The sequence below is a fragment of the Canis lupus genome, chromosome 10 (genome assembly GCF_003254725.2).
Source record: "Canis lupus dingo isolate Sandy chromosome 10, ASM325472v2, whole genome shotgun sequence".
Classification (NCBI taxonomy): domain Eukaryota; kingdom Metazoa; phylum Chordata; class Mammalia; order Carnivora; family Canidae; genus Canis; species Canis lupus.
In genome coordinates, this window is record NC_064252.1 from 22323352 (window position 1) to 22341818 (window position 18467).

Genomic DNA, 18467 nt, shown 5'->3' on the forward strand with positions numbered 1-18467 from the left:
CCCAGCTGCCGCCTATTCTCCTGGGCTCTCATGCTCCCAGCCCACCAGCCCCTGCCCAAACCCCCCGGGGCCCGGTACAGACGGCTCGGAAAGCCCCCGGAGCCCACCAAGAGTATCCTACTCTCTAGTCGGCACCTGCCCGCCCTACCTCCACCCAGCCTTTCCCATGAGAAAAGAGAGGCCACATCTTCCCCGACCTCGGGAACTGCGCCTGTGACGGGCTGTGTCCTCAACGGCAGCCAACCCTCGACCCGTTGGCCTTGTCGTCGTGCGGACGGGTGTTTGAAATCACAGAGGCAGAAGCTTACAGAGGAAGGCCGGATTATTTTTTTCCCCTGAAGACGTTTCTAAACGTGACCTTGAGCTAGGAGCCCCAGATGCTCTCTCGGATGACCCCCCCGCCCACTCGCCGCCCCCGCTTGGCATCTGATCACCAGGCCACGGCTCTGGGGCTCCCCCACCCCAGCCTTGCCAGCCGCGGGGGCTCAGTGACATTGCAACCAGGGGGCTGGCGGGACCCACAGTACCTAGCAGGGTGTCTTCGGGGTGAACATCCGCCGAGGCGGGGGACATCGGTGAGTTGATGGCATGTCTGCCTTCTTCCTGCAGGTCACTCACTGTCGAGAAAGGAGAGCACGGGTCAGTGTAAATACGGTGCCACGGCTTCGCGTGCCGGCCGCGGAAACACAGGCATCAACGCCCGCTTTGGAAGCATTTAACAAACATTCCTCAATGGCCTGTCGCCCAGAAAGAGTCCGAGCAAAAATGCTCTGAACCAAGAATACATCCTGCAGCTCTTCCCTCCTGCGCCAAGTATTTCCTGATGCCCGCCAAGCCCTGCCAGTCTGTTTCCACTGCTCTCTGGAATACATGACTCAGACACGGAAGCTTCTAGACGCTTCCAGATCCGCCCAACACCCCAGAGATGGACCAAGCTGGATTTGCAGCGACAGGGCCTGCAAAGGAGAAAGGAGGGACCCCCTGCTCCGCCCCGCACCCCTTCCCCCCCCCCCCCCCCCCCCGCTCCCTGGAGAGCCGTGTCCTCAGCGGTGGGATCTGGAGGCAGAGGCCACTCCCAGCCCACACGCAGGCAAGTCCAGAATTGAAGGCAATGCTGTTGTCGATGGTCAGGTTCAAGGGGATGGAAACTGGATGGCAGGGGTGGCCAGCGCTAGGGGCACCAGAGCACAGAACAGAATATAACAAACCAGACCCGAGGCTTCAAGCTGGCGGGGCTGTGACCTGCAGTGTGGACATGGGCATCTGCCGTGTGTGTGTGCATGGGTGTGTGTGGGTGTGCACACATGAGTGCGTATGTGCGTCCAGGTACCCCTGGGACTCAAGCTTCCAGCCCCAAGATCTGATTCAACAGGTGGGGCCCAGGCACCTGCTGCCTTTGGCGGCCCTGGTCGAGAGCCCCGTTCTCGGGCAACCATCGCCGTCCCCGACCAACCACACGCCATGCACCGGCCTCTTCTGGGTGACTCCCCCCATCACCAGTGTGCCAGGGCCTTCTCTCCCACATGAAAACCTGTTTCCGTTTCCAATGCCGTGGTTAACGCGCCCGATCTCGTCTGATCTCGGAAGCTAAGCAGGGTCAGGCCTGGTTAGTACTTGGAAGGGAGTCCAATGCCGTGGTTGCCTCAAACCGTTCACACTGCCTATCCGGGCATCTTAAGAGTAACCAAGAGGACAGGGCCTAAGGCTTGGGAGCGGGCAGGCTGGGGTGGTCCTCCCTCCCCGGCAACTTTGCTGGCGGTGCAACCCCAGGCAAGTCCCAGTAACCCCTCAGGACCCCCTGGGAGGACGAATGACGATGAACGTAGGTCTCCAGCCCCGAGCCAGGCACACGCTGGGCTCTGTGGACCAGCCCCTCCACCTGGCATGAGGACAACAGCAGTGGCCCCTAGGCTGCCGCGTCTCACATCAGGGAAGGTGCTGAGACCAGGCTTTTTACAAAGGAGACTCTCGCATCCCCGTGTCCCACAGCAGCACAATTCACAAAAGGAGCGAGACATGATCTATATCTACCTGCGCGACGCCACGCTAACCGCCCGTGGAAAGGAAGGACCTCCTGACACCTGCTGCCACGCGATGAACCTCGAGGGCAGCACGCCGCGTGACACAGCCACAGAACAAACACTGCACGACTGCAGTCACGCGGTGAGGGACCCAGAGTCACCAGATCCACTGACACAAAGTCCGTGGGAGGAGGGGGCTCGTGTTTAACGTGGACGGGGTTTCAGTGCGGGCCGATGAAGAGCTTCAGGACAAGGGTGGCGGTGGCCTCACCACACGGTGAGCGGACCTAATGCCACGGAAGCGCGCTCACAAAGGGTTAAAATGATACATTTTATGTTATGTATGTGTTACCACAATAAAAAAAGAAAGGGAAGAAAAAAAGTGGACCCTCTGCCAACAACATCCCGGTCTGGAGCTGGAAGTCAGCCCCGCGGTCGGCCCCGCACACGCACACCCCATCCCCGTCCTCCCCACCCCATGCACAGCCATCGTTTTCTCCCCAAACCCTTGGCTTAACTTTGTGCAAGACGCACACAAGTGCGATGAGGCACCCATGGGATCTGAGGTGCTGGGCCCCGCTCGCCCAGCGATAGTCCACGGATGCCCACGGGCCACCCCGGCCAGCTCAGGGGACAGTCACCACATTTCAGCAATTGCTTGTGCTACGTAGTGAGCTGCAAAGAGCATCCCAGCCAGCAAACCGCTCTCAGAGGCAGAAAAAGGAAAGCAGGAGGGGGGATACTGAGGGAGAGCTGGGTGTGCACAGAGACCCTAAACTCCTAAATCCTAAGTCACAGAAGGACAGAGAGGCCAGGGAGGTCCCTTCGGGTCCAGGCGGTCGGAGATGCGCTTATGCTCACAGCCCGACAAGGGCTTCACCCACGCAGAGGGTGGTGCAGGTGGGGGCCTCCGGGCACAGGTGAGCCACGCAGCTGAGTCGTGACAACGAGCCTGTCACTCGGCTCAGGAAAGACGCCACAGGGTCCCGCGCTCCCCAGGACACAGGCCGCGTGCCAGAGTGACGGCGGGAGGGCAGCGGGATGGACACTCAAAGGCTTCCGGGCACACGGCCCCGCTACCTGACCTCAGAGACAAGAGCAGGGGAACAGAGAGGAAACAGCATTTTCAAAGCATAGAAATTGGGTCACATGGAAACAGAGAAGTTTCCACGCCGCCCTGGACACCAAAGATAACACTAAACAGGACCCGAGATTTCTCGACCTCCCTAAACGAGAGACGCTCCCACAGACCCGCCCGGGCTCTGGCTCCACGGCACATTCCAAGGAGCTCGCCATGTGCAAAGCTCTGAAGGAAACAAGGACCGGGCCAGCAGACACGGGCCCAGGTCTGTGACCACAGGGCCCGGGGTTCGAATCCCACCTTACCACACGTGGGCATGTGGCCTGGAGGGGTCCCTTCACCTTGCCAGGCCTCAGTTTCCTCACCTGTAATGCGGGGGTGACAGCAGTGTCTGACTGCCAGGGAGCAGTGAGGAATAAGTGAGATCATGAATGCTCGGCTCCTGGTTCGGGGGCACAGGCTCTGGGAAGGGGGGGCACAGGAAGGAGGTGGGAAAACAGACTCCAACAGAAGGACAAAGCGAGGAAAGAGTGAAGAAGGGGAGGCGTGGCTCTCCCGCACCCCAGGAAGGACCAGGGAAGGCTTCCTGGAGGAGGCAGCAATGGAGCGCAGCCTTGAAAGACGGCAAGAATCTGGAGGCGGGGCTTTGGGACTCTGCAAAGCATACGGGTGACAGATGAGAGCCTGGACCCCGGAAGCCCCCCCGTGGCACCCACATCGATGCTGAACCACGGCAGATGCCTCTTCAGGACTCTGTTTCTCCCAGCCTGGGTTCCCCGAGAGACACAGCCCCGTCGCCAAGGATCTTTCCGTCTGAATCTGATTACCGTCCTTCCAAGGGTCAGTCTGACTTTTGGGAGGGAGGGGCTCCTCTCGAACCACGGCTTTTCCCCCAAGGACCCCACTCTGCCAGTCTTGCGGCTTTCCATTAATCCTGGAACGTTCTTGTTTTTAAAGTACCGGCCCATTTGCCAGAAACCCGAACACTTCAAAGATGCGAAACGCCGGCCCCCTTGAGTCACAGAGAAAGATCCGCTGGCCCGGGAGAGCTGGCGCCTGGTGCGCACGCCGGGTGTGGACATTCGGGGTGGGGGGAGTGGGGGGCTCCGCGTCACGAGGCTGAGGACTCAGTGACGTCCTGAGGGTGCACTGCGGTTGTGAGATGCACGCCCTCGTCCCCACAAAACCTGACAGCCAACCGCGAGGAAGTCGGTGGCAAAGGTTCCTGCCGCACCCAAGCTCACCTTCCGGGGGTGCCACTGTGTGGCCGGGGCGGGTGCAGAGGGGACCTGGGGTGGGGGGGAAGCCAGGAGGTTGGGGGAGGCGATGGAGGCCAGGTCGGACGGCAGAGCCGAGGGGGAGCCCTGGATGGCACAGGTGCCCCTTCGGGGACGGCCACCCCCTCACCCAGCCGGGGGCAGGGGGCAGACCGGGACATGCAAACGGCAGTCTCCAGTCTTGTGAGCTTTCACAAAAGCGAACATTTAGGGTTTAGTGCACTTACAAACATGAGCAGATCATTCCAATTCTGTGGGCCCACCGGGGGCGACGGGTTTGCAACCGCAGGTCGCAGTGCACGCACAATCCGTGTTCCCACCCGTCCGTGGAAGTGGACGGAGCGCCGCTAATGTATCCTGAATACCTACTATGTGCCGGGCACCTTCTGCGACACCTGTTCACTACATCTCCTAACAAGTGTGTGAGGAGTGGCTGGGTCCTGGCTGGGCTGGCATCTGTTAGATGTGAAGGCACCTGACGCATGCGCCACCCCCCCCCAGTGCCCAGGGAGCCCCAGAGTCAGGACTGACCCTGGTTCTACACGGTCTGGCGCCTCCTTATGCCAAACTAAGTCCTACGCACCTTCAAGCTTCAGCTTCCTGGCAACCTCTGCCAGGAAGCCGTCCTGGGTGCTCCCTTCCCACCCCCGGGCTCCTCTGTGCCTAGCTCACATTGCGCAGCCCCACGACCTTCTCTTCCCCGGACCGTCTGCCCACCCACGCCCGCGCTAAGTCAGCTCCTGCGCACACCGTAGGTCTTCACATTTGAGGAGCCTCGCAACGGAAGGGAGGCTTCGAACCCTGGAACTGGTCTGCTGGTTTCAGATCCCGGCTCGACCCCTGACGAGCTGATCCTGGGCAAGCTGCGTTATTTGCTCCGTGCCTCAGCTGCCATCTGTGAAATGGGGCATCGGTCAGAGAGGGATTACAAGGCTCAGTGAGCGGGGGCGCGGAACGATCGCTGGCATGCAGTAGGCGCTCGATACATGCGAGCTTTCAGCATCTGCTGGATCGATGTATACAGGCGTGTTTCCAAAGCCTGTTGGCTTTCCATCACCCCACCCAAGGACTGGGCAAGGCTTAAGAAAAAAAAAGAAAAAAAAAAAAAAAAAAACACCTCTCTGGCCTGGAATTACAAGCACATAAAAAAGAGGAAAGAACTGGAAGCTATAACCTCGACACTTGAAAGCACCTCATAAAGAGCCTGCCATGTACACCCCGGGCCAAATGCAAAGGTTCCATCTTTGATTTTTTTTTTTAAATCTTTTCCTTTGTATGGGTTTCATTTATTTATTTATACCCAGGCTCTTTCCAAAAAAACAAGCTTTTAGGCAACTTGGGTTTGTTTTTTTTTTTCCCTTTGACATTACTGGGGAAGCAGGAGCCTGAAAGTGCCCGGCTCACAAAGCAAGGTCACCGACAGGGAAGCGTGAGTCTGAGCACACAAAGGCTCCTCAGCCTCTTTCGCTCCATGAGGGCCTGCCGGGGCAGGACTGGGGGGGGGGGGGGAATCACGACACACCCCCTGCAGAGATGGGGTGCAGGAAGCCCACGGGGCACTCACCTGTGGGGCTTCATGGACCATACAAAGGCCTCCCGAGGGTGGGATGGGGGGCCCTGGCCTCGGAAGCTACGGCGGCGGTGACAATTCCATTTTCTGACATTTCAACACAGCAGCAATGTTTTGCCACCTGCGGAGGCTTTTTGCGCCATACATACGCTTCCTGGTTTTCGTGCAGAACAAAAGACCAGGAGGAGAATTTTCAGCCGCACCATGTGAACAGGATCAAAGAGAAAATCCCAACAAAACAGTGCATCACCTGACCCACATCTTCAGGAGGAACCTGAAAATGGCAGGAGAGCGGCCTGGGTTCATTCGGGACCCTCGACCCATGCTGGTCGAGACACACATGCTCCTAGTTAGGGCCGGTCCTTGAGGGGACTGGGCGGGCGGGAGGACCGAAGCTGCCCGGTGCTTAGGAGGACCCAACAGTGAGGCTCTCCAGGCCTCTGCAAATAGTGAGGGGTCGTTCTGTGCACTTGGAGGGGTCGTTCCTCTGTAGAACTCAGAGTTTCTCTGAATAATTAAATTCACCAGCCACAGAGATCTTAACACAGTGGTTCCGCTAGCAATGAGTCAAATTGTACTTCCTGTGAAGATCTCACAGCTCAGTTAGAAATAGGACCCCAGGGACACCTGGGTGGCTCAGTGGTTGAGTGCCTGCTTCCGGCTCAGGTCGTGATCCCGGGGTCCTGGGATCGAGTCCTGCATCAGCCTTCCCACAGAGCCTGCTGCTCCCTCTGCCTGTGTCTCTGCCTCTGTGTGTGTGTGTGTGTGTGTGTCTCATGAATAAATGGATAAAATCTTAGAAATAAGAAAGAAAGAAAGAAAGAATGAAAAGCAAGCAGGCCCCAGTAAAATCTCAGGCAGAGCAGATTGGACCACTAGGGGAGAGGAGGCTACACGGCAACCCTGTCTGACATCTGCAGAGACATTGCTCCAACACCAAGCTAGGATCAACACTTGGGGGGAGGGGGGATGTTTCTTTCTGGCACCACTATGCTTGCAAAGGCCCGGAAGTGTGAGGCCCGGTCCTCCCCAGGAGGCTACGATGCCCAGGTTCAATCTCCATGATTCTCAGGACAGTGGATGGATGGCAGCGTCCGGCCCAAGGTCAAAGGCTGTGGGAGCTGCCGGCCGCCGGGAGAGCCACTGCCCTTCCCGACCCGGATGTGGGACAAGAGAGAAATTACTTTCAGCAATCCAAGCAGGAAAACGTACAAGAAAGAGCCTCTTGACCTTTAAAGTGGCAGATCCGGTTTGTTTTTACCGAGGAATGGGATCTGGCCTTGTCACAAGGATGCTCGAGCTCCATATATTTATGTATGTTTAACTCGCGGTTATTTCTCAGCAGGGGATTGAGTGTCTGAACTGTGCTGACAACACCACGGGAATAAGAAAGTACCCCAAACCGTAAGGGTGGCTCCGGCTGACATCTGATTTATGGGGTTAGCTCTGCCGGGGCACGAGTTCCATCCCATTTCTAGAGACAAAATCAGTTTAGAGGCTAAAATAAATGTGTGAGCATTTCAATAAAGCAAAATCCAAAGCAGGTCAGCAGGTGCTCCTGAACCCCTTGAGAGCTCACAGCTGAAGGTCTGTCCTGTTCAGGCAGCGGCAAGCCCCGGGCTCTACAGCCCTACTGACCTAACGAGCATGGGTCGAAGGCCACCTAGGTACTGGCACTCGGCCGGACGCTCGGGGCCTGCCCTCATGCTGCCGAGAGTCCGGCACCGGCGCCGGCAGCAGGCAGAGGGGAAGGATGTGCTGCGGCCCCTCCGCCCCCACAGCCTGACCCAGCACCTGGCACCTGTAGAGAAGGCTCTAAGTGCACCACGTGTCACCGTGTTGCATTTTCAAAAGCAGGTTTCGAAACGATACAGCATGATGTTTATGCAAATGACACAATCAGAGACTCAGATCTACCTATTTCTAGGTGTACGCATCTAAATTCATACAGAAAAGATGGAAAGGCTCTGCTCCAGAATGACGGGAGCGGTGTTAGGTCTGGAAGGGACGAGGGCGGGGAGAGACGGGAAGGCTGGGCCACGCCAGACATTCTGGTAGGAGTCGGTGCCTGTGGCCCCCGTGGGTCCTGAAGCCCGAGACAGCCAATCCTCCGGGGAAGGAGGCCCCACCAGAGCCAAGCCTGTCCTGAGGACTCACCTCTGGGGCGAGGAAGGACAGAGGAGCAGGACCCAGAGCCCAGCCGCAGAGCATCCAGACAGGTGTAGGTGCTCCATCCTGCAGGGAGAGCTGTGTGTCTGCGGCACAGCCCTGAGCAAGTCACGGGGGGCCACGCGCCCACGGCTTCGTGTGTGGGCAAGAGAGAAGCAGTGGGCTTGGGGGGTGAAGGATCGGATCTCCCCCAGGCAATTCTGTCAAGACCTCCAGGCTCCGGGAAATGCCTTCTTCTGGATGCAAGAGGCGTCTACCCGGCTAGAACCTCGGATTGCCCTGTCCTCAGCTGCTCCTCTGTGCTTCTACGGAACGGATCATCCCATGGCATCTGTCTTAGGGCATACCAGGGACTTGCGTGCAGCCCGAATCAGGCTGGGAAAGGGGCAGGAGGGGGGCCAAGGGGCCGCATCCTCAGGAACCCTGCCGGGTGAGACGGGAGCAGCCCGGAGACAACACCGTGGATACACCTGTCACCGCCCAGACGCCAGTCATGTCCCTTCTCGTCAGCCGCCAGAGCCTGCCCAGGGCCCTCTGCTAACCGTGCACCCTCCCAAGCACTCAGCCAGGCTCCCGAGCTTCACTGCACTCAGGATGCCCTGGACTAGAGGCGGATTCCAACCCAGCAGGCCTGGGCAGGGTCCAAGGCTTGGCTCCAGTAACTGGCCCCAAGGTGATGTCACTGATGCCCGGTGGTCCATGAGCCCAGAACTTAGAGACAGCATCACCCCCCCACCCCTGCTCCTGAAACCCAAACTGGCTTGCAGCTTTTGGTGTTCCTTTCAGAGATGAAGACGGGGGGCCACAGTTCAACACCTTTCCACTTGGCCCGCACCTGCCACAGGTGCTTCCCTCCCCGGGAAGGAAGGAGGTCTACTGGGCACGCCTCCCATGTGCCAGCACACGAAGCTCCCCACCGCAGGCGAGGTCTCTAAGAGACTGAGCCACATCCAAGCTGGCCCGGCCAGTTAGGGATGGATCCCACCCACCCACGGCTGGCCGTGCCCCAAACCACATCATCTTCCCAATTCTGGTGGGACTGACAGGAGGCACGGAACACCTCCCACCGGTGGGGAGAACCCAGAACTTCACCCCTCCTCCAAATCCCTGTTCTCGATCTCGAGCCAAGTGCGGAGCTGCTGGGCCCGGCAGCAATAATGGATGAGTTCACTTGCCACCCCTGGCTCCTCCCAAGGCTCTCTTCTCCAAAGGGCTGGTTCCCACACCCTAGGAAAATGGGTTCAATGGTAGAAATGGGCCTTGGGGAGGGGGACCCTTGGGATTCTCCCGGAGGCATTGCCAGCCCCAGTGGACACAGCAAGCAATCCGGAGGGAGGCAGAGATGGAGTGAGGGGACCTCAAGGCACAGCCCTGACCATGTGAAGCTACTGCAAATGATACCCTGATTCTGGAGCCACGGCTGGAGGCAAAAGGCCGCAAAATACAGACACACGCAAAGAACACAGAGGGAGGAACCAGGGTGCTGGGCAAGACAGGACCGACCTGAGAGTCAGCATCTTGTGTCCTGTCCCTGGAGCAGCCGGTGCGCAGAGGGGAGGAACCTGTCACCCGTCACCAGGATGGCCACCCGGCCTCCCACAGGCCCTATCGTGGCCTCTCCCCTTTGGCGGGTGACCATCCTAGACTCAGCGGTTTCTCCTCCCCAGCACCTGTCACCTTTCTTCTGGCCACACAGAACCCAGCTTTCCCTCGGACAGAATCAGCAAGGACCCCTACCCCATTCTCAGGCCTTATAATCTATTAAGACAAAACGGAGAGACTAGTTTAGCAACCCTGTTTGTGTGCTGGATCAAGCCCAACCCGAGGCCGGCCAACAGATGGCCCTTTCTTTTCAAGGCAGGACCCACGAATTCCACTTTGTTCTTCAACCACTTTGAGTTTCCTGTCATTTGCAAACAGAGTCCTATCTGATGCGACAGTCCTTCTGACACAGAAAGCTAACCAGTCGCTCCCTGGTGTAATCCACAGCGCGGCTCCCGCTGGCGCCAAGGTAAAAGGCAAGCCCCCTGGAGAGGCACCCAAATGCTTGATGAGCACATGCCACCCCTCATCAAACCAGCTGCAGCTCCTGACTTCTGCACACACCCGCCAACGAGACCACCCCAAAACCACTAGTGTCCATCACATCGTTGCCCCAACTGTCCCCAGCACCAGAGATGCTCTTCACGGTCCATCTGGCTAACTCCACCCCATGCCCCAGCTTTGGCAAGGACAGCATTCTCTTTGCACTCATGACCCCAGACAGAGCGAGGGCTCCCCCTCTGGCTTCCTACAGCTCCCCTCACGTGTGACAACCATAATCTTTTACCCCCTGTCATGTAGCTGCGGGGTGGGCCTGCCTCTCTGCCCCGTACCCCAGAGTGCGCAGGGGCCAGGTACTGTTCACAACCACGGCCTCACATCCTGCACAAAACCTGACATGTCATAAGCGCAAAAGATTTTTTTTTTTTAAGATTTTATTTATTTGAGAGAGAGAGAGAGTCAGGTGCGCATGAGGAGAGGGGAGGAGGAGAGGGAGAAGCAGGCTCCCCATTGAGCAGGGAACCCTATGCAGGACTCGATCCCAGGACCCCGGGATCATGACCTGCGGCAAAGGCAGACGCCCAACCACTGAGCCACCCAGGTGCCCCACGCAACAGATCTTTGTAGAAGGAACAAGGGACTACGTGTTTACATGAACAAAATGGAGCTGAACAGAGAATTTAGGTAAGGAGTCAGAAGAATGGGGAAAGCCGGGAAAACGGGGAACACACAGTGCTTGCAAAACATTCCACCTCCAGCCACTTAATTGGGTGGAAAAGGAGAGTTTCCATTAAGGCTTCCATTAGCCTGGCAGCCGTGGGTCGCCAAGGACCCAATTACCACGATGTGGTGTGTGGACGGTGAGCACTCAGGGGAGGGATGCTGCTCCGCAATTAGGGACTTATTGGGACAAAGCTGCCTCTGGAGCCACATTCCCCAAACCTCGTCGGCTGGGGTGCGCGTCCAGACCGGCCACCTGCTGCAGGCACCCGCAGGAGAGGCCAGCGAGAACAAAGCGACCCACCCGTGTCCAGGAAAGTAGGTCCTCTGAATACAGAGAGTCGCTTAAGTACAAATATAAAAAAGGCTGGCACTCAGAAGCTGATGTCAAACAGGTAATTTCCCCGGCCCAGATCAGGCCTTTTCTTCCCCTTTGCCCTGGGGGATCAGAAAAATGTGAGAATCACAGAGAAACGGCTTGTCTGTGGGAAGGAGAACAGGAAGAAAGACTTCTAGGTGAACGTGAAATGTCAGGTTTACCATATAAACCACCTGGCGAGCAGAAACCAGGACACGGGAGGGGCCCGGGCTCCCGGCTCAGAAAGGATGACTGATCCTGGAGGGACGGGGGATGATGTGGCCGGCTGCTCAGGAGGACAGCAAGTGGGTCAGCTTAGTCAAGTCCCCTCCCGGATGCAGCAGTCAGGATCCTCAGGGGCCGGATGTAGCGGCTGGACCAGCGCGAGGCCAGGGGCGTGCTCCGCAATCTGCGGGTCTCGGCTCCCAGTCCCTCTCTTCCAGGCCACCTCCCACCCTGTCTCAAGACTTTGTCCCCCCAACACAGCCCATCAGGCCATGCCTCTACCCACAGACCGTCCCCATCTTCTAATGCCTCCCCACACAAAGCCCAAATCCCTGCCCCTCGCATCCCAGCCCGACACTCCACTGAGGAAGAGCACAGGGTCAGGCACAGCCAGGCCCCCGGGCCTTTGCTCGGGCTGTGACCCCTCCAAGAGCACTGTATCCTGCAGCTGCACCTGCCAGCCCAACACGCTGCACCTTTATAGTCCGCTGCGAACCTCTGCTCTTCCACCGGAAGCCCACCCCCCACCCCCAGTCCAGGGCGGGCGCTGGTGCGGGCAGACTAGAGAACCCAGAGGCTCTGGAGGTCCGTCGTACAATGACCTTGGGCACGGGCCGCGTCTCCTTCTGTCTTTCACTGTCTTTCCACTGCAGGGGGATGATAACCAGACAGGACTCTGAGGTTGTCGTGACAACTAATCAAACAAGCAGCAGCCGGGCGGTAAACGTCGGGTCTCCCCCTCCCGTGCCCCCACCGGCACCTGCACTGGGGAACAGGGATGGCTTCGTGTCACACGGAGGCACCTGCCTGGCAAGTTCACCCGGCCTGCCAAGCTGCGGGAACTCACAGCCACCCCTGCGCTCCCGGGTGGCGACCAGGGAGGCGTGTGTGGATGTCTCCCTGCCAGATTTTAGGCTCCCAGAGGCAGAGGCCAACCCCTAGCAACCCTAATGCTCCCAGAAGTGGGCCCCGCAGAGAGGGCCCCACGAAAGCGCGCCCGCCTGACAGAACCAAGTCAAACCAAATCCCGAAAGCCTCAGGTGTGTGTAAGGATCGAGAGGTATCACGGCTTCATCAGCTAACTGTTCAGAGGACGGGGGTGGGATGTACCCCCACGTCACGGATTCTCAAAAAACCCAGACACTGAAACAAAGCAAAGCAGGCGTGATCCAACCTCCAGGATCCTTCACTTACTGCTCGGGCATCACCACGAAATGCTTTATATGGTGGCTGAGCATTTAGAACAGAAACTAATTGGGCTGAATTATAACAGAGCCTCAACTCTACGTAAAACATCAGGATGGCAGCTGGACAGTGCCAGCAACAGTGTGACCCACCCCACCCCCCAGCCACCCCCACCACATCAACTCCCCAAGAAGTCCAAAGTGCCTCCCAAAGCGCCAGGTGGGAGCTGAGGCCAGCCACCGTGGGTGGTGACCGGCGACCAGGAGAAGGAAGCCACGGAGCCCGCGGAAGGCTCAGAAGCACTGCTCAAGTGACTCACAGTGAAATCAAAATGCAGCCGCGTGCCAGGAGCAACGGATGGCGGAGTGGGCTCCCCCGGCAAATGTGCCTCCCTGGGGATGGGCAAGAGCCCCGGCTTCCCGGGCCCTCGAGGGCCACCGTCACTTAACGGGTGCTCTTTGGTATCTGTGATCTGACGAACAGCTGGACCCACGCCCCGAGGCCAGCCTCCCCCGGCCCCCAAAAGGGCCATCCAGGTTCGCCTCCCGCGTTCTCAGTCCCCCGCTTAGCACAAACGCCTGGCAATCACTGCATCCTGGCTGCGTTCATGCTAATCTGGATGTGATGTATGTGCTCTGTTCCCTTGATTTGGGGATGGTGCATTTATCACATTTCCACCAATCAATCGTGCTGGGTTTTGGTGAGTACGTGGAAGCAATTTCAATCACTGGTCATGAAAATCTGTCATGAGTTAACAAAATAGGGAGAAAGAGCCTAAAATAAGCAGAAGGTGGGGGCAGAGGGCTGAAAGCATCCCCTCAAGAGACCCAGAATTATCCAAAAAGCCACATGGATGTCTCCCCTGTGTACTTATCGGCCGCGGCCAGGGGCCCCCTGCCCCGCCCAGGAGCCGAGCAGTGCCGGGGTGCCCCACCAAAGCAGGAGGTTATGAAATCCTCTGATCATTTCCAGGAGCGGGGTGAGCCCAACGAGCTTAATGCACCGGGAGAGAAATGTGCTTAATAAAGAGAAAAGAGAAACGGCAATGCAGAAGTAAGCCTGGTGAAGCAAGTGCGGCTGGTCCCTGCGCTGCAAACTCGTATTAATTAATCTGATCGGTAAAGTCCCATCGTATTCAGGGAAGTCCAAAGCGCGCTCTGCTGAGAAAATAAGAAGATTAAATCATTAAGTCGTTAAAAAAAAAAAAAAAAAGAGATACTCTGTGCACCTGCCACCAGAGACCTCGGGGGAGGGGGGTGAATTAGAGAATTCGGGGAGGACACCGCCGGCGGGACAGCGCCCTCTCGTGGCCCATCTCCACGGCCGATGCGAGACCAGACTCCCTCTGCACAGACGCCACCCAGAGAGTCTGGGCGGATGGGCGGATGGGCACCCGGGGGGCTGGCGGCCGCGTCCTCACCGGAGATACTCCAGGGGCCCACGCGGCTTCTCGGGCGGCCCCCCCTTGGGCAAGCACGGCTCCACCCTTGCTGAATGGATCCAACGGTCCAGACAACAAAGGAGAGGGACCTTCAGGACCCACCGGGGTTCCCGGAGACCAGCCTTTGGAGGGAAAGCCCCAAAGGGGCAGCTGGGAGCCAGTGGAGATTCCCATCCTGCCAGCCAAAGCGAGGCTCCCCTGCCCCCGGCACCCCACATGGTTCCAAGGGGCTGCGTCCTATTGCTTTCCTTTCAAGCATGGTCACGTTTGAGGCAGATGCATACACCTGTCAGAGGATGCGTGTCCACAGTGCTCTGGAAGGGCAGCCGCACGGGGCCCGGCCCACAGGAGGCACTCGGCGACACATGGCAAGTAAATGGTGGATTCGTGGACGAATGAACACGTGAATGCTGCAGGACCCTAACTGTCCCCTCCGTTGTTCCTCTTTGGAACTCACAGGAGCTATTTTCCTTTGGGGCCTCTGTGCCCTGCTAAATAACGCCCCCTTCCCCCACAGTTGTCTCCACTCTGCTCCCTGTGACTCTACAAGGCAAAAGGGACTTTGCAGATATGATTAAGTTAAGGGTCCTGAGATGAGGAGTTATCCCAATTAGCCAGGTGAGCCCAAAGAAGTTGTGAGGGTCCTTATAAAAAGGACACAGATGAGGGCAGCTGGGTGGCTCGGTTAACTGTTTGCCTTCGGCTCAGGTCGTGATCCTGGGGTCCTGGGATCGAGCCCCGCATCAGGCTCCCAGCTCCTCCCTCTCCTTCTGCCCCTTCCGCAGCTCATGCTCCCTCTCCTCCCTCCCTCTCAAATAAATAAATAAAATCTTTAAAAAAAAAAAAAAAAGGACATAGGTGGAGCTGTGAGCAATGAGACAGCAGAAGCAGGGAGAGAGCCGAAGGCACCCATCGTTGGCTTTGCAGATGGAGAACGGGCCCCACACCAAGGAACGCGGGGCAGGGGGCCCCTAGAAGCTGAGGTGTCGAGAAAACAGATTCTCTCCTGGAGCCTCCAGAAGGAGCAGAGCCCTGCCAACACCTGGATTTTAGGACTTAAGACCTCCAGAACTGTAAGTTTGTGTTTTGTTTAAGATTTTATTTATTCATTCATGAGACACACAGAGAGAGAGGCAGAGACACAGGCAGAGGGAGAAGCTCCCTGTGCCCCATTTGTGCTGTTTGAAGCCACTAAACTTGTGGTAATTTGTTATAGCAGCCACAGAAAACTCATACGGCCTCGCAACAGCCCCGCTACTACTCCATGTCATCTCAAAAGGCCCAGAACATTCTCTGACTGCACCGGTTTTACTGAGCACCTGCCCTGTGCCAGACCCCGGGCTAAGCTCCAATGACACAGCAGTCATTGAAATAGGCCCGGCCTCAGTCGGGAGGGCGGAACCCCCCCACAGGAGGCCGCTCAGCACCTCAGCACCCAGGCCGGCCCCGCCCCAGAGAATCATCCAGTGCAAAACGTGAACAGTGCCGGGAGGGGACAGAGGGGATCCTGCTCGAGCTGCCTCGGGCCCCCCAGACGCTGGCCAGGTGAGGGCTCCCGACATCTCTGCACAGCTGGGTGGCATCGGCAAGCTCCTCGGTACCCTCACTCAGGTTAGGATCCCATGGGGACTGGGCCCTTCAACACCACCTCACGGGGTTGTCATGGACCCCATCCAGCTGTCCTGTGCTCTGCAAACCATACCCTGGGCTCCAAGGGTACAACAGACCCTGTGCTCGGGGAGCACCTGTTCAAGCTGGACACAGACGGTACCGTATGGACAACAGCGTGACAACTTCACGCAGTAATAACAGGGTGTAACCAAGTGTGGAGTGTGGGCATCCTCCAGCCCACAGGGCCAAGGCGGTGCGGGTCCCTGCCTCTAGACCTTTGGGCAAAAGGCTCCTGCCTGCTGCCAACCAGGCCCCAAGTCCAGGGAACACATGGGGGCAGGCGTCCTTGGCACAAAGGCCCAGCCCAGACTCTACTGGCTGAGAAATCAAGTATGGACGTGAGGTGGGGGCCCGAGGGCCAGGGCAAGCTCATGGCCATGCGGCAGGCCTGGCTCTCGGCTAGACTCTAATGCCCGGCCAGGCGGCTGAGGGGAGCACGGGGGAGTCATGCCTGCTGCTGCCCCATCCTGGGGCCTCTTCCTTCCTAGGTGGTGAAGTGCTGGTGAAGGGGTCAGCCCACCCTGGGGGTAGGGGGCGGGGGAACTTGCCCTCTTGGGGCTGTAACAAACCCAGCCGTTTGCTGGAGGCCTGGCCTCCCACCTCCCCACATCTGGCTGCCCTGCCAACTGGGCCCCCTCCCTCCCCACGGAAGCTAGGGCCCCCCCAGGGTCAGTGCTCCGCACTCTGGTGACAGGGGGGCTAGGTGGGGACGCTGGACCAGGCCGGTGTGCAGGCGGGACAGCTGCTGCCAGATACTCCGCTGAGCAGCCCAGCATCACAGTCCCGACATGGTCTCCTGTCCGCCTTGCTCACCCAGGCGGCCGTGTGGGCAACGGGACCACGCAGCCTCAAAGCCGCGGGGTGTGTGCTGACCGTCTGACCGCCCGCGGGAGCTCTAGATGACCAGCCCCTCCTTGTGCGTCCAGAGAGCCCTGCTCAGATGCTCGCCCCAAGGATGCCTGGGTGACTGTCACGGCACCCGGCTTCCTTCCCGCCCCAGGGTCCTCACACTCTGGTCCAAGGGGTGCTCCCTGCTGGGCCTCTGGGGCCTTCCACCGCCTGTGAGTGCCTCCGGGCAGCAGACCCCAAGCAAAGGCGCATCCTACTTCCCCAGCTGCACGGGGAGAGGATGATAACACCGAGGGACATAGTTCATCCCCCGGGGCCCTCTGGCATTGACGGGGCTGACAGGTTAACAGTCAGGGGCTGGGGCGAGTAGGTGCTTATATTAATTCACTTTTAGTTTGCACTTCCTCCACTTCATAGAAGAAGTCTGGCTTTTTCCGCACATCGATAGCAGAGCTGGGAAGAGCTCTGACTCAGTTTACTTCTGCTCATCCACTCACCCGCGACCACTCCACAGACATCCACCAACACCAGGTCGGGCACTGGGTGGCAGGCGAGGACTCGGACACAGGCCCTGCCGCGGGGGCCTCAGCACCCAGGAGACGGGTAATGGAGCTGTGTGAAAATGCTAGCGACCTGAGAGGGAACGACTGGCAGTCCAGGCAGGCTTCCTGGAGCAGGTAACCTTGGAACCAAGTCTTGGCCTGTAAGGAGGAGGGACACGGTGGCAGCCTCCATCCTCACATTCCCAGCAGGCAGGGGAAGGGAGTCCTTTTGCTCTGGGTCTTCCTGTAGCAGGAGGACGGCTAATGAGCTGGGAAGAGAGGGTGACTCTGAAGTCCCCGATCAACAAACTGCCATCTCTTCATTCGCAAGTTCCCCGCTCGCTCGTGTCCCAATCCGCCCCCAACTTGAAATCCCCCACCCTGCAGGGTGGAGACGGAGACAACTGGACCTGGCGCCACGGAGGAAGGAAGTTGGCCTCTACGGGGAGCCTGCCTGCCCCACACCCTCCTGCACGAGCTCACGCGGGCTCCCGGCTGCCACTGCAGACCAGGGGACAAGGCTCTGCGAGCAGGCGATCTGCCCAAGGAGAGACAGCCGAGTGCTGACATCCATCCCAGAACCAAGTCTCCCCAGCGAGGTAACGCTCTCCACAAAATAACAGACAAGGGAGGTCACTGGCACTTAAGAAACCTTGGAAAGTTCTTACCCTCCTGGATCCCCATAGTAGGGAGGAGGGAGATGGGAGCCAGAACACACGGCGACAACAGGCAGCGACACAGGAGTGGCACCTGCTGGGCACCTGTGGATGGCCGCAGGAGGACCTAAGTGCAATGAGCGGGTGGCTCCCTTACCCCCATTTTACCAATGAGGAAGATAAAGGAATGGCCAAGGCCCGGTGGCCAGCAAGAGATGGAGCGAGGACTGGTATCCTTCTGTCCCCTCACTGAGCGTCCCGCTATCCTCAGGCCCGTCACCGCTGTCCTGCCCTCTGCCCTCTGCACAGCAGATCTCAAGCCTGAGGACGTGACATACACGCAAACACCCCAATGGGGAGCGAGATTTCAGAAAAGGCCTCTGGGAGCCGAGCAGAGCAAGCTGGGGGAACGGGGAGGGGGTGTGGGCAGGTGGCCACAGAGCCCAGTGGAGGGGCCGCTCTCAAGTCGCTCCCCACACCTTGGGAATCTGGGGGCCTTTCCCCACGGAGAAGTTAATAGACCTCCACCTGCGTACTTTCCAGGCAGAAAGCACGCTCAGGATTCGCTTTTTGACACCCAGCAGGACCGGAGAAAACTGGAGAATAGCAGGGCACAGCAGAGCAGGATGCCTGTTTGTCCCCATCACTGCTGGTCCCCG

General features: G+C 58.5%; 1 protein-coding gene across 4 annotated transcripts in view; it reads right to left on the reverse strand.

Annotated features, from left to right (window-relative positions):
- The window catches only part of PARVB (parvin beta), a 97276-nt gene that overhangs the window by 48553 nt on the left and 30256 nt on the right, over nt 1–18467 (reverse strand). For all 4 annotated transcript variants that reach the window (XM_025456990.3, XM_035721763.2, XM_025457000.3 and 1 more), the window contains exon 2: nt 528–617. In XM_025456990.3, coding sequence (XP_025312775.1) covers nt 528–617 — 90 coding nt within the window. The remainder of the gene's footprint in view (nt 1–527; nt 618–18467) is intronic.